At 53.4% G+C, this 24573-nt stretch overlaps 8 protein-coding genes and 1 non-coding gene across 9 annotated transcripts; 4 read left to right on the forward strand and 5 right to left on the reverse strand.

Moving 5' to 3' along the window:
- Positions 1 to 2074: 2074 nt before the first annotated feature.
- Positions 2075 to 3135, reverse strand: M406DRAFT_266821 (alpha/beta-hydrolase; the record flags this gene model as incomplete). Its single annotated transcript, XM_040917829.1, has 3 exons — positions 2075 to 2395; positions 2553 to 2931; positions 3086 to 3135. 3 exons carry the CDS (start codon positions 3133 to 3135, stop codon positions 2075 to 2077), a joined length of 750 nt encoding a protein of 249 aa, XP_040772901.1.
- A 1268-nt stretch (positions 3136 to 4403) lies between these two features.
- Positions 4404 to 5534, forward strand: M406DRAFT_342602 (uncharacterized protein; the record flags this gene model as incomplete). Its single annotated transcript, XM_040921788.1, has 2 exons — positions 4404 to 4756; positions 4826 to 5534. The coding sequence occupies 2 exons, from the start codon at positions 4404 to 4406 to the stop codon at positions 5532 to 5534; spliced, it is 1062 nt and encodes a 353-aa protein (XP_040772902.1).
- A 487-nt stretch (positions 5535 to 6021) lies between these two features.
- On the forward strand, positions 6022 to 9338 carry M406DRAFT_265195 (DUF747-domain-containing protein; the record flags this gene model as incomplete). Its single annotated transcript, XM_040917715.1, has 4 exons — positions 6022 to 6727; positions 6764 to 7857; positions 7913 to 8563; positions 8637 to 9338. The coding sequence occupies 4 exons, from the start codon at positions 6022 to 6024 to the stop codon at positions 9336 to 9338; spliced, it is 3153 nt and encodes a 1050-aa protein (XP_040772903.1).
- A 2656-nt stretch (positions 9339 to 11994) lies between these two features.
- On the reverse strand, positions 11995 to 12966 carry M406DRAFT_295632 (S-adenosyl-L-methionine-dependent methyltransferase; the record flags this gene model as incomplete). The annotated part of the gene is made up of 1 exon (XM_040919203.1): positions 11995 to 12966. One exon carries the CDS (start codon positions 12964 to 12966, stop codon positions 12046 to 12048), a length of 921 nt encoding a protein of 306 aa, XP_040772904.1. The 3' UTR covers positions 11995 to 12045.
- Positions 12967 to 15014: 2048 nt separating this feature from the next.
- M406DRAFT_t107 lies at positions 15015 to 15119 on the reverse strand. The gene has a single exon. It is a non-coding gene; the product is annotated as a tRNA-His (tRNA).
- Positions 15120 to 16101: 982 nt separating this feature from the next.
- Positions 16102 to 17983, reverse strand: M406DRAFT_282024 (nucleotide-diphospho-sugar transferase). The gene is made up of 4 exons (XM_040918466.1): positions 17837 to 17983; positions 17702 to 17758; positions 16396 to 17577; positions 16102 to 16332 (listed from the first exon to the last, which is right to left on the reverse strand). Exons 1-4 carry the CDS (start codon positions 17909 to 17911, stop codon positions 16306 to 16308), a joined length of 1341 nt encoding a protein of 446 aa, XP_040772905.1. The 5' UTR covers positions 17912 to 17983; the 3' UTR covers positions 16102 to 16305.
- A 982-nt stretch (positions 17984 to 18965) lies between these two features.
- Positions 18966 to 22277, forward strand: M406DRAFT_108962 (uncharacterized protein; the record flags this gene model as incomplete). The annotated part of the gene is made up of 3 exons (XM_040915327.1): positions 18966 to 19217; positions 19284 to 19497; positions 19570 to 22277. Exons 2-3 carry the CDS (start codon positions 19308 to 19310, stop codon positions 22275 to 22277), a joined length of 2898 nt encoding a protein of 965 aa, XP_040773041.1. The 5' UTR covers positions 18966 to 19217; positions 19284 to 19307.
- On the reverse strand, positions 18988 to 19547 carry M406DRAFT_358146 (uncharacterized protein). The gene has a single exon (XM_040923808.1). The coding sequence runs from the start codon at positions 19227 to 19229 to the stop codon at positions 19071 to 19073; it is 159 nt and encodes a 52-aa protein (XP_040772906.1). The 5' UTR covers positions 19230 to 19547; the 3' UTR covers positions 18988 to 19070.
- A 1076-nt stretch (positions 22278 to 23353) lies between the features above and the next one.
- M406DRAFT_342609 (acid phosphatase/Vanadium-dependent haloperoxidase) lies at positions 23354 to 24512 on the forward strand (the record flags this gene model as incomplete). Its single annotated transcript, XM_040921789.1, has 3 exons — positions 23354 to 23380; positions 23482 to 23632; positions 23743 to 24512. 3 exons carry the CDS (start codon positions 23354 to 23356, stop codon positions 24510 to 24512), a joined length of 948 nt encoding a protein of 315 aa, XP_040772907.1.
- Positions 24513 to 24573: the final 61 nt, after the last annotated feature.

Consider the following 24573-nt stretch of genomic DNA (forward strand, 5'->3'; position numbering starts at 1 on the left):
TCACGCCCACGCAGGCTGGAGGACCAAAGACCCACAGGTCCCCGCTGAGGCTGACGATACTATTTGCATCTGGCAACGGCGCGCGGACTCCTGGTTGTCCACCTCAGTTAGGTGGGCCACGGTCTAACTGATGTTGGCGACAACATTACAAGACAAAATACAGGGATGTTCTGCGTGGCAACCTGTTGAAATTTTGTAGCTGTATAAACCAAATTTGCATCATTGGTCAAAGTACGCGAGGCTCCTGGAGATCAGGTCGAAGGCAAGAAGAGTACACTAGTAGTTGCGTGTTTGAGTCTCTATTCTTGGATGGGTGGCCTGGGTATGCGCTGATTGTGATGTCCTTTTGTAAAATCTGTCGCCTGGCATCAGTCCATCACCGAAGAGGCGCCGTGACCGGCTTTTTTTGAAGCCCGAGAATGTGTGAACGACGAGCCAAGGGGATTAAGTCCCTGTAGAAGTGATAACTAGTATATGCCCAGTGAAGTCACAAGAAAGGGGGTGGGCCCCAGATTAGGACGGAACGAAACGGATGGTTTACAATATGGCGACCAGCATCCTCAACGGGACGTTAGCAATCAGTGATGTGCCGGAATATGCAGCAAGCGTTCGCTTCCCTGCAAGTTGAAAGTAAAAAAAAAAAAAAAGGAAATTTCTCGGCCCGTAGAATGTTATGGATGGCTGAAATTGTTGTAGAATCACGCATGACCGACCGCCTCCAAGCTCAGACACATGGACAACAAGCAGTCTCATTCGTCAAAAAGAAGGCAGCAAATTTAGAAACAACTGCTTTAGTCATTCAGCTTGGCTAGAAGTCAGACCATGCAATAGACATTCAGGGCTTGTTGTGGTCTAATAAGAAATTGGCTTGCCTAAACTTAGTGAACCATCGTCAGACGCCCTTACTAGCTGGCGTACTTGCCTGCAAGCTCGGAGGTTGTGGTCGATCTGATGAGACAACTGACGCGGATGTATCCCTTTTAGACAGTGCAAGTCACCACCATCGTCCAACTCTGAGCTCCAAAGCTCGAGAGAAAGGCCTTCTTAAGCCCAGAATTGACCACCACAGGATTGTCATGTAAAGGCTCATCCAGAGCTCTGAAAAATCATCAAGCACTATGCATTCCGATATCTCTAGGAATGACAGTATAACCGCAGCGATCAATTCCTATTATACTCACATACTATTGTCTCGGACTTCATTCTCGTTGCTGCTGTACTCGCAAGAATACATCCTACCAAGACAGATACCAATTAACACCGGCCTCACTTCAACGCCTCTTCGTTGTTTTCCCTGGAACAGTTCCTCAAGATTCCCTAGCATCAGCCGGGCACAATGTTGCAGTGCTCGGAGCTCCTCAATGAAAAGGCGCATCTTGGTATGAATGCCTTCTGAGCTGTAGATGAGGACGAAAAACTAGCAAATGGGTATTATTTAAGAGCATAATGAATGCGTTCTAAGTTGATGTGTAATACTATATACAACCAGCGCGCACTGCGTTTTGATTCAATGTTTCGGCCACCGGACGAATCGAGGGCCGCAGAAGCAATAATGACATCATCACAGCGCGTCACTCTGGCACTGTCGGTCTCATCACAAAATTGAACATCGTGGCGTGTAGTGACGTGCCTCTCTCGAGCGGGTCGTTGAGGGGAAATATGCGTTTAGGATGATCGCCAATTTGAGATACTTTGCATTCAAGGATAGTTGTTTGGAAGGAGCAAGGCAACCCAGCTCTTGGCTTACTCAGGTCTGGCACAAGCCGTTCTTGCCCGCGGACCTTTTTTTGACCTACGGCCTCGGGCCCTCGTAAGGCGGATCGTGACGCTGGCAAAGACCCTTCTATGGGCCAAATTATGAACAAACCAGTCACGATACAGTGCGTTGGTGTCATGGCAAGGACCACGTGTAATCACAGTCAAATACTTCACATGCTCGATTTAAACTTTATTTGTGTTTCGAGATACACATTTCCTCTAGCCTACACGACATAGGATCTCCTCTAGTGCTTCCCTTGGTTATTTCGTATTTACATACAATCCCTCACAGCCTCGCCGCCCTCGACTCAGCGATTCAAAGGAGGTGCTCATCGAACCATGCAACGGCCTGCAGGAAGGCCTGCTCCTTGGACCATCGCTCAATCTTCTTGGACGTGTCGCAGCGGACCGAGAAGCCGTGGACGACACCGCTGTAGAGGTTGATCTGGTAGGGTTGGCCAACCTTGGCCAGGATCTCCTCGGACTTGTGGCGCTTCTCGGTAGGAAAGATCTCATCGGTCTCGGCGGCGGCGATGGACAGAGGACCGGTGATGGCTGCCAGCTCGTCCTCATCGACAAAGGACGGGTGGGCGACGTAGCCGACCTTGATGCCGTCCTTGTAGTGGCGGACCACGTACTTTAAAGCGGAGACAAGAAAGCAAGGTCAGAGACGACATTGCTGCCAAAAGAGAGGATATGTAGAGATATAATGGGATGGGCGTGGGGCGGAGAATGGGTGACAGGGTTTTTTTTATGGGGTGGGGGGGGGGGCGGAGGGAGAGGGTATTACTAACCTTGGCACCGAAGCAGTAGCCCACCGCACCGACCTTGGTGAAGCCTTGCTCCTTGAGGTACTTCAGGGACAGCTCCACGATAGGGTCGACGGCCTCCTTGGTGTGGGGGTTCTTGCCGTCGGAACCCTGGGTGAGCCACTTCTTGAGGTCGAAATCCTTGGGACGCTCGAGCGAGAGGGCGTCGCCGTTGAAGATGTCGACGATGATGGTGTAGTAGCCGTTGGCGGCGAATTGGTCGGCCATCAGCTGAGAGTTCTGCCAGATGCCAAAGACATCCGGGACGTACAGCAGTGCGGCGCCCTCGTGCTTCTTGCCCTTAGGCTCGGCGACATAGGCGTCGTACTGGCCGACCTTGATTGTGGTGCCGGTGGGCTCGCCTCTATGGAGGAGAGGCAGAGAAAAGGGAGGTACTGGTTAGCTGAGTTTTCTCTCCATGTCAAAGCCAGACCACGAGCTCGGCAGAGGGGTGGAAGGGGAGGGGTCAGAGGAGGATGAGGGAATAAAAAGTGTTAGGAAAGACAGTGCACACTCACTCATGCTTGACACCGACGGTGCAGCACTGCGCGGGAGGGTTGGAGGCCATCTTGAGAGATCTTAAAAGAAGACGATAAAGGCTGTGAAGATTTAGATGCAGCAATGTCCTGTTATGGTAATGGATTTGATTCAAGAGCGCGGAACCGGGTTTGGGCAAGAAGGTGTTTGAGAAGGAGTATGGGGAGACGAGAACGCATTCGTGTTCCTGGATTTCGCAATGGAGTCCTGAGACGTTTATGTATCGCATCTGCAACGCCTCCACTGGCTCTCCACCCGCTCTATCAACATTTCCCATGCAAAATCCTCCCGTCTCGCTCTCATGCGTCACACAACAGCTGCTCCATGGTACAAAATCCGAGAGCCCCACGCTATAGCTACTTAACCCCGCCAGCCGTCGGTGCCGCGGTCGGTATAAAGCGCCCTCAGTACTCCGCTAGGGGTCGGTGTGCCGGTGCCGCGAGCGCATAAAGGTAAACCCGCAATGCCGTGCAATCTCCGCAGTCCATCATCATTCCAAGTACGGGTTGTGATAGAGGTCGTCCGGAAAATTCTTGGGATAGTTAGTTATAGTGGAACTGGAGCACTGTCTGCTAAGTAACCATGTCTAACAATGTGGATGAGTGGACAGTCATCCTCTCATTCTATACATGCTGCTGACCGAAGCACCATCTATTCATTGCCTTCACCTCCATTGAAGAGAAGGTGAGCGATCGGGGCTGCCTGTGGAACCACAAGCGCTAACATTTTTTAAGAAATGTCATCAGCGGAATTCTTTATTCGTGCGGGTATCGGTTATGTCCGTGAGAATTTTCTCGAAAACCCCTCAACGACTTGCTAGTTATCATGTAAAAGCCTTGACAGAGCACCAAAGAAAACTATCTTATTTGTCCTGTTCTGCCCGGGCTGCTCTCCTGTTCTCGTCAAGGCTGGCGAGACAATCTCCTCTCCTGCGATATAAGAGCTGCTCGTTATAATTGGAAGTGCATCCTCTCGCAAGTAGGACAGGGGGGGGGGGGAGCGGGCCGCCGTCTGTGTGAGCGGCCCGCCTCTAGAATGAGTAGTGACGGACGGACCAAGGTTCTATGCACGTCATTGAGTCTTCATCATATCAACTCCACCGTATGGCCAAAACCTCAAGCGCGCGAGGGCCAGTGAGTCACTGGCCTCCACTGTCGCCAAGCACTCTCCATCTAGATAGCCTCACACAGCCAGTTATTCTCGCCTCCGCTTGTCCTTCCATTCCTTTCTTTCTACAGCGCATTTAATACACTCATATCCATATAAAGACCTTTCGCGCTGCGCGCAGAACTCGAAGCAATGCCTGCAGAACGGCCTCTGTTCACGGTCCCCTCTGGGGCTGCAGCCAAAGTCAGCATCATCGACTCAACCCTGAGACTGGGTGGCATAAAATTCAATCAGATGTGTAAATCCCCACCCGGGGGTCTTCACAATTTTCCTGTGTTACCGACATGGTCGTTTTTGATCGAGAGCTCGAACGGAAAAAAGGCCCTGTTCGACCTGGGCGTGCACCTTGATCTCACCAGATACGTCCCGAGAATCCAGCAATTCATCAAGGATGATGGGTGGACACCAGAGGCCAGAGAGCATGTTGCAGACATCATCAAGAGACATGGCATGGATCCCAAGGAGATAGATAGCGTCATCTGGAGGCATGTATTGTCGGCTTGAGGGCTTTCTGACGTTGCTCGTGGCTGACCTCTCTTTTCCCCATAATATAGTCATTACCACTTTGACCACACCGGCGATCCGACAACGTTCCCGTCGAGTACGGAGGTCGTCGTGGGTCCGGGCTTCAAGGACACCTACTTTCCGGGATATCCCACGAAGCCGGAGTCCCCGATGACAGAACAGGACCTCGGCGGTCGGGAAGTCCGCGAGATCAACTTTGCAGGTCATAATTTGAAAGCGGGACCTTTCTCGGCGTATGACTTCTTCGGCGACGGGTCATTCTATCTCCTCGACACGCCAGGCCACTGCCTGGGCCACATGGCTGGTCTCGCCCGGACCTCTAAGGCTGAGGAGGGGTCAGATGAAGGAGACACCTTCATCATGATGGGCGGCGATCTCTGTCATCATGGCGGAGAGATCCGTCCTTCACCGTATCTGCCCCTGCCGGATCAGCTGCCGTCATCGGTAGGGGGAGGGTCCGCTGCTGCGTTCCGGCAGTTGAATACGAAACGCGGTAAAAGTGCTGATGAGCCGTTCCTTGAGCCAAGTCCCTGCTTTGACCAAGCATTATCGGACCAGACGATTGAGTGGACACAGATTGTCGATGCTGACCCAAACGTGTGGGTCATAATTGCGCACGACACAGCGCTCTTGGATGGGATCGATCTTTTTCCCGAGGCTGCGAATAACTGGAAAAAGAAAGCATACAAGGAGAAGACCATGTGGAAATTTCTTGAGGATTTGAAGCCTGCTTGTTGAGAGAGATGAAAATATGGATAAAGGTGCAGGTGCTCTGTAATGTTATAAGTCATGGCCCCAGAATTGGAGCTTTGATGTTTTTATTAGCTTGAGTGACGGCTTGAGAGCTGTGCTGCCCCCAGCTGCTGCTCTGTGACCTGTATTCTGCCGTTACAGGACCCTGCAGCATGCAGCATGTTGCTAGAATAGTGGGGTCAGAAGGGGTCCCTGGCCGACGTCATGGCCTGGAACTTTTGAGTTTGCTAGGGCTGTCAGAGCCTCCCGAATTCCCCAACGCGCTGGTGAGACGATGATCCACTAAAACCTTAGAACCAAAGCTCACCCTTCCCATTCCAACAACAACAACAACAGCCATCCCTTTGGCTATCTGCTCCTGACCGCTCCGACAACTACTGTTGGCTAATTTTCAGGTTCAAAATATGGTTCAATCAAGATTCGCAAATCTATTTCCAATGTGATTGTCGTTATGGCAGCTGCTGAGGTGGACATGGCAGCGTCAGAAGACGAACGTGGCCCGGAACAAGAGCAAACGCCAGGGATCGCAACAGAACGCGAAGATGAGAGTAGTAGCGGGGTCGGCAGTGGTGGCAAGACGGCCGAATCGCAAAACCACAGTGTCTCAACCACTGAGACTCTCCCAGAGGGCAGTCCAGTCAAGGAGGAGAACAAGAAGCCAGTACCGGTACCGATCGACAATGCGACGACATACCTTCCATCACCTCTCCCTTCTCCCCGGGATGAGCTCGCGACCCTTGCCACAACTTCGACCTACTCCCGCTCCCCTCCACGACCGATTTTGATAAATACAGGTGGGAATGGTGTTGGTCTCAATCTATCCACCGACTTGCCATCCTGTGCTGTCTCCGAGACCGACACAGATGCTCCCACCTCCGCCATCGAGTCGTCCACCGATGGCTTCCCCCTACCCTCTGATGCTCAAGATCCTCCGAAGAAACCGCCAGGGAGAACGCCATCTACAGCAAGGCGAACAAGAGATCGTTCTGGTACAAAGTCCAGTGATCACGGCAGTGTCAGGCGTTTATCTGCGTCCAAGATCCAGGAGTTGACCGCGTCGCCCGATTCTCTGCCCATCGCACCTGTTCGCGAACAACCCCTCTCCGCCGGCATTGCAGAAGCGACTATGCGGGCATCTATGGCTACCCAGCTCTCCTCCACCAATGTACATCCCCAACGTCCTTTTGAAAAGATCGAGACCAGCAGATTGGAAGCCTTTGGTGATACGCCTTTGGGCAGGACTCTACATTCTGAACGGCCGAGTATCTCCTCAAGGACTCTGTCCACCCCTGCACAGTATCGACAATCGAGCAATCAACCACTCGGCCCCTCCCTTCCCTCACGACGAGACACTTTTCAGCATATATCACGCTCGGTACCAACCTCGAATCCCGAGGCCAAGAGCACATTTGGCCCTGCTGAAGCGCCAAAATCCCATCTTCCCGACCCCTCGCAACCCCACGAAGCGAGGGAATTCCACGAGCCGAGAGGCCCTCGGGCTCCTTCTCCGATACCTCTGTCATTCCCTATCCCACCGCTGTCCGCTCCAACCTTCCTCCAACTCGAGCTTGCCGCTCAGCGGCCGAGTCCACTCTACGTATATCATACCAGCGACATACCCTACGAATCGAGTGCAGTCAAGTTTGAACGTTTGAAGAATTTCTTGTTGCTCCCTCCCTATCTCGAACGGACCCTGGTGATTGGCGCTCTGGCGTGCTTGGATGCATGGCTGTGGACACTCACCATCCTCCCAATACGATTCTGTCTGGCGGTGAGAGTGTTGGTCGGGTGGTGGGCGTACGTGCTCGCCAAGGAAGCAAGATGGCTGGTTGGCTTTGTGTGGGAAGGCCTGGGCCGAATGTGGCGACGAGGCCGAATGGGCAGGGGTTCCTCTCGGAGACCAAGCATTGACAGCCGCAGGAGCTCGGAGGCCTTCTCACGCAGCTCAAGTGCCGCACGTGAGCCGTTGCGAGAGTTCGGTGCCAATGGCTCTTCGACGACAGGCCATGGTGATCCCAATGGTGTCTCTATGCGGCGAACGCCTTCGGAACGGACAAAGACTCGGCCAAACGGCTTCAGCCTCCCTGCACTCAACACGTCCTCCCGTCCACGGACTGGCCCTTTTCACCATAAAAGGACAAAGTCTGTGCCGTCGAATCTGAGTTCATTTCACAAGGCAGACCTTCTCCAGTTCGCAGTCATCATGGTGAGCTCTCTCATCCTTACGCAGCTCGATGCCAGTCGAATGTATCATTTCATCCGCGCACAATCGGCCGTCAAACTCTACGTTATCTACAACCTCGTCGAGGTGAGTATTCAGCATGTACCCCAACTGCTGTAGCCTTTTCTAATCTATGCTGTAGGTTGGCGATCGGCTGCTCTCTGCGTTAGGCCAGGACATATTCGAGTGCCTCTTCAGCTCGGAGGTCCTGTCACGCAACAGCCTTGGACGTTCCAAAGTAGTGCTGCCGTTTGGCATGTTCTGTCTGGCTCTGGCTTATAATTGCGCGCACGCCATCACCCTCTTTTATCAGGTCATCACGCTCAATGTGGCCGTCAACTCGTATTCCAACGCCCTCCTGACCCTCCTGATGTCCAACCAGTTTGTTGAGATCAAAGGCAGTGTCTTTAAGCGGTTCGAGAAGGAGAATACGTTCCAGCTTACATGTGCCGATGTCGTTGAACGATTTCAGCTCTGGATCGTGCTGCTCATCATTGGCATGCGGAACGTGGTGGAGGTCGGCGGTCTTAGTGTGCCAGGCGCCGGCATCGACCTTGGCGAAGACATGGCTGCCAAGGTCCCGTTGCACAATCCCTCGATCCTCCCCATGAGCTTCACAATCTTGCCGTCATGGCTTTGGTCCGGAGAAGTTCTTTCTCCGTTCTTGGTCGTTATCGGCAGTGAGATGTTGGTGGACTGGATCAAACACGCATATATCAACAAATTCAACAACATCAAACCCAAATTTTACAGCAGAGTCCTTGATATCCTATGCAAGGACTACTACACAAATGTCAGTTTTGTCCACATGAACACTTCACCTTGAATATGTTTCTTTTCTAATCTTTCTTGCTCTCTCACCCCAGGCCTTCGTCGCGCCAACCCTTACCCGCCGACTTGGTCTTCCACTACTACCGCTATCCACGCTCTTCATACGCGCGTCCTTTCAGACTTATCACATGTTTCTCGCCACGCATATGCCGGCTCCACTACCGCCATCGACGCAAACATCGTTATCCGTGGAGTCGACACCAACATCGCCAGCAGTCACAGCGGCGCTTGATCGGCTTGATCATCTCATCCGAAATGCCCTCGGCCGGTCGGTCTATGGGCTAGAAGGTGATGCCGTGAATGCCACCGCGGCAGGCCGAGGGAAATTTTCTTGGTTCTCCTGGAACACTGACGATGCCATTGCCGTGACTACGTTGATCATGGTGGTCTTCGTTGTCTGGTTGGTATTGCTCATAGTGAAGCTCTTCTTGGGTATGTTTCTTCTCCGGTACAGCCGCGACCGGTATGCTCGCATGAAACTCAAGGAACACGCTGTCGCGACGGGCAAGGCCGAGAAGGAGAGCTTTGACGCAAAGGGGAAGCGGATCGGCGGCTTCGGTGCTGTCGAAATTGGCGACGACAGGCGGCGTTGGGTCTACGGAGACGACTCTGAGGGGCTCAAGAAGGCGAGGGAGAGGGAGAGAAAGACGGAGGAGAAACGGGACAAGGGCGGTGATGGTGACCGGGACCTCAATGGAGTCATGAGGTACGAGATGGTCGCCAAGCGAATCTGGTAAACATTGCGTAGCTGATTTCTGGAGTGGGTTGTGCTTGGGACATCTTCTAGGGCCGAGGGGGTCTTTTTCTTTACTCAGTGGTTATGTTGGTTTGTGCATCAGCGCTGGCGTTTCAAGGACTTGCGGTAGCTGTGTGGATCCTCCACTTCCAGGTTATTTAGAGTAGACTGACCCGAGAATCACGAGGATTTAGACTACCAATCAAGCTTTAAAACTTGTTGTGATGAGGGCACAGGCATGACATGTGTGCAGACGAAGGAGGAGGATCGAGAGGTTATGGCAGGCACCCCAGTGAGGCTAGGGTGTCTGATTACATAAGCATTCTTCTTCTTTACGACGGCAGGCAACTTTTCTCTCAAGAACGAACGAACTCAACAAGCAAGCGCCTGTCACTTTTTCTTTTTTCTTTCTATTTTGAATGACGACTACGTCCATAATAAATACCCTGCCACGAGGCTCATACTCTCCTCGCCTCCTGACTTGTCCGTTGTGGTCTGATACTCCCAGACCATGCTCAAGACCACATACAAACCCTCAGCGAACGCGCTCCCGCCCGGGTGGACCGAACACAAGGCACCGACAGGACACACCTACTACTACCATGCCGAGACCAAGACGTCGACATACACACGGCCCGGCGCCGCAGCGGCGTCGACCGCTCCTGTGCCGGCGGGGCCCACTATGAGCGCATCTGCCAGCTTTATGCAGCACCATGCCCTGCCCAGCGTAAACCTCGCCGACCCGCGCGTCGCCAACGCTTTCATGGCGCAGTATAACAACAACAACCCGCCACAACATGGCCAGGGCGGCAGCCACCACAGGGGGGGGTTCGGCGGTGGGAGGGGCCGCGGTGGGAGAGGGGGCGGGCAGGGCGACGGCAGACCGCGGCCGCAGCCTTCGGACAAACCGAGGTCGAAGGAGGCGATACCGGGGTGCGAGCCTTGGGTATTGGTGTATACCAAGTATGGGCGGCGGTTCGCGTATAACCCTGTCAAGAATGCGAGCTACTGGCGCATACCAGAGAAGCTGCAGGAAGGGATTTTGGAGCTGGACAAGGCGAGGATAAGGGGGAAGGCTGGGATCGTCGACAAGAAGGAGGAGGTGGCGGCGGAGGAGGACCAGGATGGAGGTCAGGAAGAGGAGGCAGTGGAAGCTGAGGTTGCAGGTGATGGAGATGGAGACGCTGAAGCTAGAGAAGAAGAAGTGGGAGGAGGACAAGCAAGAGAAGACGACGAGGAAGGGGCAGGCCAACACGACTATGACAGCTCAGAATACGAGGAAGTCGAGGTGACCGACGACGAGGAAGGAGAGGACGATGGGGGCGCGCATGCGACGAAACGGCAGCGAACAGAAGACCCGACCGAGGACGACCAGCCTGTGGAGTTTGACGAGGCCGACATAGCGTTCCAACTCCAAGCCATGGGCGAGGAGTACGGGCTGGACCAGGGCGAATATGACGATGGTCATATGGACGAGTGGCCGGAGGGCGCAGAGGGTGTGCAGCTATCGGAAGACGATGCCAGGGCACTGTTCAAGGACCTCCTCAACGACTTCCATATCAACCCGTATAGCCCCTGGGACAAACTCATTGAGGAGGGGAAGATCGTCGACGATACCCGGTATACAGTTCTCGGCACCACAAGAGAGCGGAAGGAGGTCTGGGAAGAGTGGTCCAGGGAGAAGCTGAAAGAGCTCAAGGAGCAGAGGGCCAAGCAGGAGAAGACGGACCCCAAGATACCCTACCTGGCGCTCCTGCAGGACAAGGCAACGCCTAAACTCTACTGGCCAGAGTTCAAAAGGAAATACAAAAAAGAACCGGCGATGAAGGACATGTCGCTGCCCGACAAGGAGAGGGAGAAACTGTACAGGGAACACATCAACAGGCTGAAGATGCCCCAGGCCACGCTCAAATCCGACCTCGCCGCGCTCCTCAAGACAGCGACGTTAGCACAACTCAACAGCCAGACATTACCATCCCACCTCCCGCCACAGATCGTCACTGACATCCGCTACATCTCCCTGGACACCAAGACGCGCGACGCCCTGGTTGAGGCCTACATCCAGACCCTGCCTCCGCCGCCAGAAGACGGAGAGGCGGCCGAGGAAGAAGACGAGGCCGCGCGCAGGGCCCTCGAGCTGAGGCGCAGGCGCGAGAAGGCGCTGCAGGACCGCGAGAGGGCGGTTGAGGAGGAGAAGCGCAGGCAGGAGAAGAGGCTCCAGCACAGCAAGGCGATACTCAGGGATGAGGAGCGCGAGCTGCAGGCCGCGATGGGAGTGTCCAAGAAGGGCCTGCAGAGCCAGTTAGCTAGAGCTAGAGAGGGAGATGGTGCTACCTGAGACATGAGACGAGATTGACTGTGGACTCAAACGAAAGCGGAGGACTGCCATTCAGGACCTCCAGTTTCTCTTTCCACTTAGAATTCGTGACAGGCACTATGGTGCCCCCCGCCTTTTGATCATAGAGTTACGCTGACACAATAATTTCAACATCGACCCTACCAAAAATTCGACTCAGTTTCCTTGTCTTCATTTTTGCGAATCGAGGGCATCGTAGATTTTGGGTTGGGATGCAGTGGCTGGCTATCTTTTTGGGCGGCTATATGCTAATCGAGCAAGACGTGGATATTACAATTGTGAGGAGGAAGCCAAGGTCAATGCTATTCACAAATTGAATTTCATATTCACGTCCAACTGGATCCTCAAGAAATCACTTCCTCGTCGCGACCACAAACAGCCTGGGATATCTCAGCATCACCTTCCCATCGATCAGCCGCGGGTACATCTCGCCCAGCCTCTGCTCATACGCCTTCAAGTAGGCGTCCTTGATCTCCTGCGTCGGCAGGAGGTTCAGGAACGGCATCAGCCCCGTGCCCTTGACCCACTCGACAATGGCGGCCGGCGACTCCATGACGTGCTGGTAGAGCACATGCCACACGTCCACGCGCGCGCACAGGGGCTGCAGCGCGTCGTACCACTCGGCAGGCGTCTCGATGGGGTCCAGGTCCGGGCGCTGCTCGGCCGGCGCTTCCTGGAAATACTCGGTCCACGGGCCCTCGAGCAGCGCCGTCTCCCGCATCGCCTTGTGCGAGGGCTCCTCGTAGTTGTCGGGCACCTGGAGGGCCAATACCCCGCCTGCGCACTGGCCGCTCAGCAGCCGCTGCACCGTCGGGATCCGCTGCTCCCGCCGCAGCCAGTGAAACACGGCATTGCTGAAGAGAAGGTCCGCGGTGCCGGGGCCTATGCTGCTGCTGCTGCTGGTGGTGGTGGTGGTGGGAGGCTCGTACGTGTGCAGGTCGGCCTGCGTAAAGGTCACGCCGGGGAGGTTCGCGCGTGCCTTGGCGAGCATGTCGGGCGACGAGTCCACGCCTGAAACCTGGGCGTCCGGCCAGCGCGAGGCAAGCACGGCTGTCGAGTTGCCTGGCCCGCAGCCTAAGTCGATGATGTGCTTGGGGTCCTGCAGGGGGATGTTGGCGACGAGGTCGTGCACGGCGCGGGTTCGCTCGCTGCCGAATTTGAGGTATTGGTTTGCCGACCAGTCCGGCGTGGCTTGGGTGGAGGAGGAGGAGGAGGAGGAGGAGGAGGAGGTGGTGGTGGTGGTGGTGCTCTTTTGGTGGTGCTCCTGTGACATTTTGAAGTATGCAGTTGGACTGGACGAGAAACAGCGTCTACTGGTGTTCGAGGCTGCAAAGGTACGAAGAGGCGGCCCTCCTTTGGTATTGATATTCCTGAAAAACATGTTGCTCAGTTTGCTGATGTGATGTTGCATGTGGAGGGTAAGGATCAGGTCAGGAAACTATAGTAGAAGGAGAGAGAGTAAGTGTATGAACGAAATTCAAGACATACGTACAACACAAACAGCTTGCCGTAATTCCTGGGCAAGATTGTAGGAAATTCCACGCCGAATCTCAAGGAGCTTTTATATCATTTGTATGCTAGCTTCGTATGTGCTGTAATGAATTGTTGAAGTTTTAACGCCGGTTCTCCGCCCGGATCTGATGTTGAGGCAGACTGGTAATTCCCGAGCACCTGAACCCGTCTTTGGTGCTGGTTCCGAGAGCTGTCAATGCTGTGATTGGATAGTGACCCACTGATCCTAGCCTGTAAGTACTCAACTACTTACCTAGATCGCGTTTATATAGGACTCTGGTTCACACACGCTTGCTGATATTAGACTTGTTCTGGCTACTATGGCATCACACTTATCCTTTCGCCTTCCAGCCCAGAGAATTACCACAATCTTCAAACACTAATTTGCACCAAGTCTCATGAAGATTGAATCTTATTGTATAGAAAATGTATTCTCGAGAGCCCAGTTGGTCTAATGGCATGATTCCTGGAAGATTGGCCGCAGCACGGGGGGATGGAAGCTTGAGTCCTTTCACTGGGTCCCATTTTTCACCTTGTTGGCTGAGCAACAGACTTGGGGTCCCTTTTCCTAACTCATTTTATTATCTTCAACATACTATTTCTCTTTGCTTTCATTTTCATTCAAGATTGTGGTCTTCTACTTTGTGAGATGTTACAGCAGCCTGCTGTTCACTCGTTTTTGTGGCACCGGCGATCTGCAGCTTCAGCCCTTTCTTGACTGCACAGCAAGCATGCTGCTTTCATAGTAGCGAGAAAAGGTGGGGTAATTTGGTTTGTAAACGCGCCTGTTTTCCCCCTGATATACCCAGCTTTTCATTGTTGCTGGCAACACCACGGATCAATTTTTCTTCTTTCCTACCCTTGAGATTTGTTCATACCATCGGAACCAAGATTGAGCTGTAGGCTTCCATGTCGATAGCAGCATTGGAAGACTATTCGGTCTAGGGTGTCTCAGGCAGTTGGCAAAAGAATACTGTACCACTCCGATAGTCCAATCAATGATTCATCACCCAAAGTGATGTGAACGGTATGCCTTGTCTATCTATAGACAGGAGTTAGAGTCTGTCTCCCTCCTCAGTTAAAGACCTTCGTCTCATGCACAGCATGAACACCACCCGAGATGGTTACGTGGTCAGGAGAGTGAGATGTGGCGACCACTACCTGCTGAATTTGCCAATATGGGTTCCATAGGTAGTATACGAGGGCACATTGCTGACCAGTTACTTATGAGAGTGATACGGGCTGTCTCACGGTGATATGCGAAGATGCTATTGTAAAACACAGAAGTCATGATTTATATCAACATGAATGAACCAGGTTGTTCATCATTCATTGCATCACTGCAGTAGCCGACATAATATAAATATCCAACACCTTGATTTGAGCATAATATGGTCAGTCGTCATACCCGCTTGCCAAATTTATGAATTTGGTATACATGATGTTTCTTCTGAATCACCTAATCTGTTACAATGCAAAGTCTCTGGCATTTAGGACTTGAGCGCCGAGCTTCCATCGTCTTGATTCACACTTCAGACAGAGAAATCACTGCGCAATGGGACACATAAATTGACGTCCTATTCAAGAGCTCATGTGGTTTTGAAAAAGTGGAGAGCAAGAATGGACTGTCAAGAGTCTTTTTCCTCACCCTCTCCCCCTCGTATCCACTTTCTATAGGCCACACGAGCTTTTACGTACATAATAGGCCGCGGGGCCTTGACGCGCCCCTCCTTCCACGCCAACGCGCGAGTGAGATGAAGTTTTGTAACCCAGTCATACAAAAAGGGAAAAAAAGCCAAAAACAACATGTGTCCGTGCCATGAATCGAACATGGGCCTCCGCAGACCGCGTTTCAAACAGCACTAGAGCTGTTGATGCCACAATGCGACGTATTAACCACTTTACTACACGGACGCCGATCAGTTTTGATGACTGCTTGCTGAATATGGCTTATAAGTGCTGTGGCTCTTCACCTTGACACTGTACTGCATCCACATAATGGCTCGTGAGCACACACACCAGGAGGAGCCCAAAGGGCCCTACCTAATGTCGATTACTGCCAGATGGTTCTCTCACCTACCTCGTCCCTAACATAGAGGACTATCAATGTTTACATTCTCTCAGTCTCTGTGAATTGAGCCTGAGAAGCAAGCAAGGCATCAAACTCTCTGCCGGGCCGCGTCGACGTCAGACTGCGCTACAAAAGAGAGGGGCTGCCCAGGAGTTACGTGTGGCCGTTGTCCATCCGGCTCTTTATGAGTTCTCGCCATGACTTTTAATCCTCGTGAGCCTTATAAGATGCACGACTGCCACTTCTGCACCTCCTTAACCAAGATACGTGCCAGGACCAGCGGCATTATGGCTGAGTACTTAGTCACATTCCTGTCTGCGATCCGCCTCCGCCTCCCTCCAACATGGTACGATCATTTGCCATTTCGTTCCTCCGGTTTACAAGACAAGAACGTCTAGAGGTTGGGAGGAAGCTGGGAGGGTAAGGGTCGTCTCGGGTGCATAGAATTCTTGCGTTAGCCAGTGAATTTCGGGGTGTAACAGAATAAAAGAGACGGGTGACATGTATAGTACGGAGCTTATCGTGCCGAGAGACCCAGTGCTGCCATGATGTACCTTGTTGTATAGGTACGTGGAAGCTTGTAAGCACCGGTGCCTTGCTCCCCTGCCAAAGCCCAGCCAACGAGGGTCAACGATCTCTAAGCCGCACGTTCTATCGATTTTACTCGTCGAAGATCTTAGATTCTGGATATCGTGTGTTCCCCACAAGTCTGTAGACCTACGCTCGTCCTAATCAAAGGGATATCACCGCAGTCCCGCAAAGCATGGCCAAGATGAGAGGGCTGTGCCTGGTGTTCACTGCAATGCACTTGCATCATACTGAGAACGTGGCGAGCACCTTGAAATTTTGAACTTTTACATCTTGTCTTTTACCAAACGCTGCGTGCTGAACTCCTTGCCCTTGCCCACAACCATCATCCAAAGCAAAGACGCGGTGCGATCGTCGAGGCGTGAACGGCGTGATGAGTTCCCGGGAGCCCACAAGAAATATCCCGTCATTATTCGAAAGTCACTCAACCCAAGCACTCCTTTACATGATGACCTCACTTGTAACATCCTATACGGTGTTAGCACACGATGGTCCAAAGCTCAGCAAAAGACATGAGAAAAAGCAACTTACCCTCTTCAGCTCTTTATAGGGCAGGCAGACGCAATTCTGCACGCGCACCTCGTCATGGACACCGCACTCCTTGCCCAGGATCGTGATAGCCTGCACCTTAAGGCCATTCTTGACAATGCTCGTGGAGTGACTGGTCACCGGAGTAGGGGTACCTTCCACACGGGCCCAGGCGCCGACGCGGCTGTTCCAGCCCACAATCGAGTACATCACCAGAGCGTCATGCTTGATCTCAGCGTCCTCCAGGACAATAGACTCCTTCACGCGCGCACCGCGGCCGATCGTGGCACGCGGTCCGATGGACACGTTGGGACCTAACTTGGCAGTGGGATCAACCTGGGCAGAAGGGTGGATGAAGACGGGAGGGATGATGTTGGCGGAAGGTGTGGCGAGTTCCTCAGAGCCGTTCTGCCAAGCCTGTTGTAGATACAGTGCATTGGCCGGGACGGCTGACCCTGCTGTCTTGATCTGGCGCCAGAAGTCTTTGGTCTCGTATACGAAGAACTGCTTGCTGTCGGCCATGTCGCTCAAGATATCCTGCTCAAGGCGGATGATCTGGTTCTTGCTCTCGTCGTCGTCATCGTCCTCCTGGTCAAACACGTAGGAGCTCTCGAGGTTCTCGGTGCTGCGGTAGCTGGAGAGGCGTGGACGGTCGGCACGGCGCTTGATGGCGCTCTTGATGGAAGGGAAGATGACATCGGTGCTAAACAAGTAGACGCCACAGTTGATGAGGTTGCTGAGATGGCCCTCAGGCTTCTCCACATAGTGCAGTACTCTCTTGGTATGGCTGTCGCTGACAATGCATCCGAAGTTGGTGGCTGCGTCATCGCCGACTCGCGTGCCCAAGATGACGGCCTCGGCATACTTCTCGTTAAATAGGTGTAGCATCTCGTTCAGAGGGAAAGAGCAGCAGACGTCCGAATTGAGAACGAATAGGCGCTCAGGCTTGCCCTTGAGAATAGCATCGCGGAAGTGGTAAAGGCCGCCAGCGGTGCCGAGGGCCTGGTACTCGCGCAGGTATTTGATGGATAGGTTGGGGAAGGCGGACGAGGCATCCTTGATGAAGTCGCGGAAGACGGACTCGTCGTAGTAGCCGATGAGGTAGACCTCGTGGACAGATGGAACTTTGGAGACGGCGGTCAGGCAGTGGTAGATGATTGGGTGGCCGGCAACATCGAAAAGGGGCTGTGGTAGTTTGGTGGCACATTGTCAGTCAATAGCAGCGAGCATGTTGTTTTGGGACGTGCGGAGGCCAGCACCAGGAGCAGCTATGTGCTTGAACTTCCAGAGTGCATGAGTAGTCACTCACCTTGGGAACATCGAGAGAAAGAGGCCGGAATCGAGTGCCACGGGATGCGCCACCCACCTAAAGACAAAATCGGAGGTTAGGCTGGGTAGTTTTGCGCTGCGTCGTGGTTCCATGGCATCAGGACTTTGTTCTTACTAGGATGACAGCCTTGGTTGCGCCGTGAGGATCGCTACCATTGGGCTTGGCTCGGTGTGGCACCTGTAGGGACATATTGACTCAATTGAAGAAACAGTAATGGCTCAAATCGAGAATATGCCCAGATCAGTGGTGATGGTGAGGAAGGAAAGATCAGGAACTCTGCTGTTGAGTTGTTGTGCAACTGGCAAGCTGGCTTGATGGTGGTTGGAGTTGGAGGTCACTGTTCCGTCACAACTTCAGACCCCTGAAGGGCGCTTTCCAGGCAAGGGAGGGAGACCCCTGCAAAAGGTGGCAAGAGTCCGGCAGGCATTACCCCTCCTAACCTCCCCTCCTTCTCCAGGCCTCTGAACCTCTGAAGAGAAAGCGTATCACTTCTTTCCTTCTCATCATGAAACTAGAAGTCTGCAGCAGCACATGCAAGGCAGACAAATTGTTTGAAGCTGGTCGAATAACTTGAACTTACAGGCTTACTGAGTACACAATGACTTTTGTTGCCAACGCTGCTCCCTCTGTGGTTCATCTGAGCACCTTGTTTAGGGTGTATTTACTTTGAGGATGGGACCTTCTCTTATACCCTTCCTAGTAGTGAGTTCAGCTTGATGTCAGATATATTGCTTGCTTGGTCAAAGGCAATATTAGCAGCAATAGATTTACTCTTCACTACTGCATGGTAACGACCACTCTTTACTTAGGCTTTTTTTTTTTTTCATTGTGGTTTTTGTCTCTTTCCACCCCCCCCCCCCCCATCTTCTTTTTATTCCCTTTTACTTTTTCCTTGCTGCCTGGCTTTAGCCAAGAGCTGAGATGGACAGATACATATCTGGACACAAGATGTGCACCTGCCCTGCAGGTATGTTGAATTCTGGTTGGTGCCCCGCTTTTATCGTCCAGCCACATCACCCCGCAGCCTTGTCACATCTTTCATGCACCTCAACTTCTCCAGTTTGCAGTAGTCTCTGCTAAGATGCACCCCATCCTCGCAGCAAGACCTTAGCAGATCTTGACATATCTGGAGTGCATCTGGAGAAGAACTCCAAAGTTCAGTTCCCCCTTCAGATACGAGGCTTAAAAGACCACTGAGCTCCCCTCCCCCTTCCATCTCTGCTTTCTCACCATACCTCTCATCCATCGTCTCTGCATTTTGTTTTCCATTACCCACTTTGTTTGTACCTGCAAGGCCACACTCAACTGTTCTTTGATAATTAACCTCTGAGAATGATACAATACCTGATTAACTGAATTGTATCTTAAAAATCTTCGGCATCCTTGCGTCCTCAATCCTTCCACAGTTCCTGGCTGTTTTGTACGCGCCGTCCCCTACTCCAGCATCAAGCCTGGTCGATTCGGAGGACGCCAACAAGTTTATCGCCCCACCCAAGTAGGTCACCATCTTTTTTCTTTCTATGCTTCAAAAACAAGAGCCTCAGGCTGACCATTCCCTCAGATTCGACCCATCACGGATTCCACAATGCCACCGCGTGTCAAACCAGAGCCTGGAGCGACTATTCCTGAGACGCCCCCCCGCCGCGGCAACCCACGCCCAAACAACCCAAGCACACCCCGTACGCGCACACGCGTGCCTAGTCGCCCAGCACCCTCAGCGGATTCAAGTTCAGGTTTCTCCCCAGAAGATCCGCGTGGTCGCCGGTCGGGTGCTCGTAAGTGTGATCAGTCCAATCCTCATGGGCCCTGATTTGCCTGTGCGTTTGCAACACTGACCAGAGCCCCAGCTACTGTCGATACTCGAGTTGCTGCTCTGCAGGCTCCACCTCCGTCGTCCGACACAGATAATGACTGTGTTTTCATGGAAGTCCGGCCCAGGACGAAGATAGAAGTTGGAACGGACGGTGCAATCGACATGCCATTCGCAGGCGCCGAGCCAGGCGATATCGACAAGAATCTCAAGGATATTGGTCAACATCTCAAGAAATTTAATGATACCCTTGGCTCCCTGCAGCAGCTCGGTATTCATCATGATACTCCTCTCCCTGAGCTCATCCTCGTCGGAGATCAGTCTTCTGGAAAGTCAAGTCTCATGTCAGCCATCTCCAAAATTATCCTTCCTCGAAGCGATGGCGTCTGTACCCGTTGTCCCATCCACATCCGCCTCTCCAGCGATTCGGCATGGCGGTGCCGCATTTCTCTACAGCAGGACTATGCCTACCGGCCACCCAACAACGAGCCCATCACTGAGGCGGATGTGACCGACCAGAACCCTTTCCCGCCCTGGGTAAAACAACAGCGGGAAGTCAAGGAGTTCAAGATGGTCTACCAGAAGACGGATCCTATTGACGACATTGTTCGATGGGCCCAGATCGCTATTCTCAATCACAACCGGAACTACAAAAACTACGTGCCCAAAGACTGGAACCAACGTACGCCCGAGGAGCAAGACCCCGAGGTGGAGGCACAACTTCTGGCTGAGGCGGAGCGACATACTGAGGCCAAGTTCTCTCCCAACACAGTGGCCATTGAAGTGAAGGGCCCCGAACTGCCTGATCTGTCATTCTACGATATGCCCGGTGTTTTTCGAAATGCGAAGCATGAAGAGGACCAATTCCTGGTCAAGGTCGTCGAGAACCTGGTCAAGAGCTACGTTTCGCATGAGAAAGCGATCATTATGTGGGCAGTGCCTATGAACCATGATCCTGAGACCTCGTCTACCTTCACTCTGATAAGAAACATCAGGGCGCAAGGTCGGACAATTGGGGTTATGACAAAAGCCGATCTGCTGCCACGTGGCGGACACGCCCAATGGCTGGCTATGCTTGCCGGACAACAGCACCAGGTCGGCCGGGGCTACTTCATTACATCTCGAGCCCCGCCTTCTGTGAACCTCGATGGCACCCCTCACGGCAATGAGCTTCGCCGGGAGCGTCCGAGTCTGTCCGATGAACGTGCGGCAGAAGAGGCCTTTTTTAACCGACAAGTGCCCAGTGCTGACCGAACATGGCCAGATGAATTCTCTCCCTTTGACGATCGATGTGGAATTGATCAACTCGTCAAATTTTTGGCACAAGACCTTGCGCAAGAGTTCGCCAAGAATCTGCCCAGCTTGTCACAGAAGCTCCATGCCAAACTTCACAGCACCCAAGAATCCCTTAGGAGACTCCCAGAGATGCCTCAAAACCCGGAATACGAAGTGCGGAAGAGCATACTGAAGTTTACAAGCGACGTTCAGGCCCGCCTGAAGAGCAAGGCCTTTGCGGCTTCTTGGAGCGCGATCGCTGAAGGCTTCAAGGCGCGAATCATCGACCTTTACCCTCGCTTCCGCGTTAAACCCGAGGGCTTTGCAATACACGCAGATGGTAGCGATCGAGATAGTGTCTACTCAGTTAATAACTCGCCGAGCCTCTCGAACAAACGTCACCGTCCCATCGATCTCACAACGGAGGGAACTCCCTCGGCTCAGCGACGCCGGGTGGAGAATACACGTGTGAAGACCGAGGAGGGCAATGGCTCATTCTCTTTAGGCTCTCCAAGAGGGACCCCTGGTCCTGTGAATGGCAGGATCCCCAGCAAGACTCTCGAAGAGATCCGGGTCCTGATTCGCTCAGAACGCGAGGCCGGCAAGCCCGGCGAAATTCCATACGACGTTATCGAACGTCTCTGTATGGAGGCGGTACGACCGTGGAGCGCTCCTTGGCAAAAATTTCTGGATGAGACGATGCTCCATCTGCGACGCGAACTGGATGCGTCTCTCGGCGAGTCCTTTCAGGACTTGAAGAAACGTCAGGTGTACAGCATCGTCCAGAAGCTCACGAGGGAATGGCTGAAAGACCACCGTGGCCGGATCTTCCACCAGCTTGAGCGCAATTACAAAATGGAGACGACTAAAATCTATACGCTGGACGACGAGACTTTTGCACGTCACCGCGTCCACGAGGGAAACATGCTGAAGCGTAACCGGCACTTTCAGCGTATGAAGCAATACAACGGCGATCACAGTCCCACTAAGCTTGAGGACTGGAGCACGATGTCAGCTGAGGCTCGCCGCAAGGAGGAGATCGAGACCCAAAAGGAGGCGGTTAAGCTGGGTGAAGACCCTTTCAAGGATGAGCTCGACGTTGCATCTCACGTCCGTGGCTATTACCTTACCGCGGCCATGAGGTTCATCGATGTTGTTTCCATGCAGATCACCTGCGGGCTCTTCCCAGATCTTGTCGCCGATATCGAGCTGTATCTCGAGAATAAGATGGGTCTCACTCAGCGAACCGACCCGGATATTTTCGTCGCTTTGATGGAGGAGGAGCAGTCTACTGCCGAGAAGCGACTGAAGCTCAAGGCCGAACTGCAGCGGTTTCAGCGGGCCGTCAGAGAGCTTTCGGACCTCGAGGAGACAGTCATGAGGGGCTCGATGAACGATAGCGCAACGCCACAGCAGGAGGATCAGTACATGAGGGACGTCGAGGTAAATGATGCGGAAGATGAGATTTAAGAGTGATGATCGCGGTGTGGAGCCATTTCATCTACATTGTTCGCCCTCAGCTGCTGGGCGCGCTATATCCAGCACAACATTCCGCACCGACACCAGCATCAGTTGAAGATCGACGACTGTACTGCGGGAACGGCACGATCTGTTTGCACTTTCTATTATGCGGACTGGCTACTTCACAGACGCCCAATTTTTTCTCTGTTTCTTTTTCTTGTTTCTTTCTCGCTTCGGCTTGTACAACGCGATATTTCCTCGGCTGGCGTTGGCTGCCCCCCCCCCCCCCCTTCCCAAAACGCTTTCGAGTCGTGGCGAGACTTTACAAAAATTTGACCAGTTTGTACTATGCAGATTGGTCACAGTTGATTTGATTATGGCGCAACACGATTACTGGGAAGGAATGGCAGTAGTACTGGGTGGATATTTGCGTGTGTTCAGATCTGTCCCCTTGGATTAGGAATGGTTCTTCTGGGGGGAACAAAAAAATTATGGTATGAAACCGTGTGGTATACTCATGAAACACGAATATGGGCTTTGTCCAGAGCGCAGACTTGCGCCGTTTCCTTGAGAAGAAAAAAGCAACAAATGGTAGATGGGATATCTTCAAGAGCCACTACATGCAGAAATACAAGGAGAACTAGGTTCTATTCATATTGTTCGTTACGGTTATTGGGATGCTTAAGAGATTCGAGGACCCCCAAGGGTTTCAGTTGACGTTGCCGCTGTCATTTGGTAATGTTGGCGGGTTTTCCAGGTCAGTATTTCTTGGTATGCACTTATCCAGGCTCCTTGTATACATGACCTATAGCATGCATATGCCCTGACGCACTGCGGAACCCCACCACGCCGCCCCCCCCCCCCCCAGGCCTTAGAACTAGGCCTAGCTCGAAATGAAGAGGGATCGGCCAGCGGAGCCAGCCTCGTGGACACAAACCCAGAAAGTGACGTTCTGGCTGGCTTGGTAACGATCGTTGAGCGATCCTCGGGCAAAGATGCTGTGGACTGTGTTCAAGGCTATTCGACGACGGTGACTGCGTGTGCTGGCGACACGACTGGCCGTTCCTCCACTGAACGAAGCATCAATGTCGGCATTAGCGAGATTCTGGACGGTATGCGAACAACCCCCCCCCCCCCCCAACCCAAACCCATTCCCATCCCTTTTTGTCCACTTCCCAGGGCTGACAACACGGTGGAATGTGTGTGGGTGTAGCGGTCCTACGCGCCGGACTACCTTGGCTTCGTAATCCTGGCAGTGGCATACACCCTCATTGCTCTTCTCGTCGAGCCCTTCCATCGACTCTTCTTCATCAATGACCTGGCCATCTCCTTTCCCCATGCAGAGCACGAGCGTGTTCCAGTCGGTACGTCCCTGCACAGCACTTTGACCCAGGAGGAAAGGAAGAAGAAAAGAAGAACAGCCTTGCCCTCGCGTACATGCATGCTAACGGATTCCCTCCCTCCATTGATACAGTCTGGAATGTCCTCTATGCCGGCGCCGTCCCGCTACTCCTCCTGATCGCCATCAACACCCTCACTCGCGCCTCGGTCCATAAGCACCACGTCACCATCCTAGGCCTCCTCATCGCCCTCGTCTTGACCTCCTTTCTCACAGACACCGTCAAGAACGCCGTCGGCCGCCCGCGCCCCGACTTGGTAGCCCGCTGCAAGCCCGCGCCCGGCACCCCCGAGAACACCCTCGTCGGCATTGACGTGTGCACCGAGGTCCGCCCCCACGTGCTGCACGACGGCTGGCGGAGCTTTCCGAGCGGGCACTCGAGCTTCAGCTTCGCGGGGCTGGGGTACCTCAGCCTGTTCGTCGCGGGCCAGGTGCGGCTGTTTGTGGTTGGCGGCGCCGGCGGCGCGGTCCCGCAAGGAGATGAGGGCGAGCAGGTGAGGGCCGTCTACGCGAGGGGCGATCTCGCCCGGGCTCTTCTCTGTCTGGCGCCGGTGCTGGGCGCGGCCATGATTGCCATCAGCCGGTGCCAGGATTACAGGCATGATGTGTATGATGTGTGCACGGGTTCCTTGCTGGGGTCGGTTATGGCATACTGGAGCTATAGGAGGTACTGGCCGAGGCTGGGCAGCTGGCACTGCAGCGAGCCATATCCTGGACCAAGCAATGATGTGGGCGGGCCGCTTTATGGGAGGCTAAGAGATGAGGAGGAAGGGGGAACGGGGCCGCGGACGGGGACGAGGACGAGGAGTAATGTAGGATTGGAGCTGGGCGTCCTCCCTTCTTGAAACATGACGAATGCTGACTCTGGGACCTCTTCATAGAGCTAGCAACTTGGATACAAAATGC

This window comes from Cryphonectria parasitica (assembly GCF_011745365.1).
Source record: "Cryphonectria parasitica EP155 unplaced genomic scaffold M406scaffold_8, whole genome shotgun sequence".
NCBI lineage: Eukaryota > Fungi > Ascomycota > Sordariomycetes > Diaporthales > Cryphonectriaceae > Cryphonectria > Cryphonectria parasitica.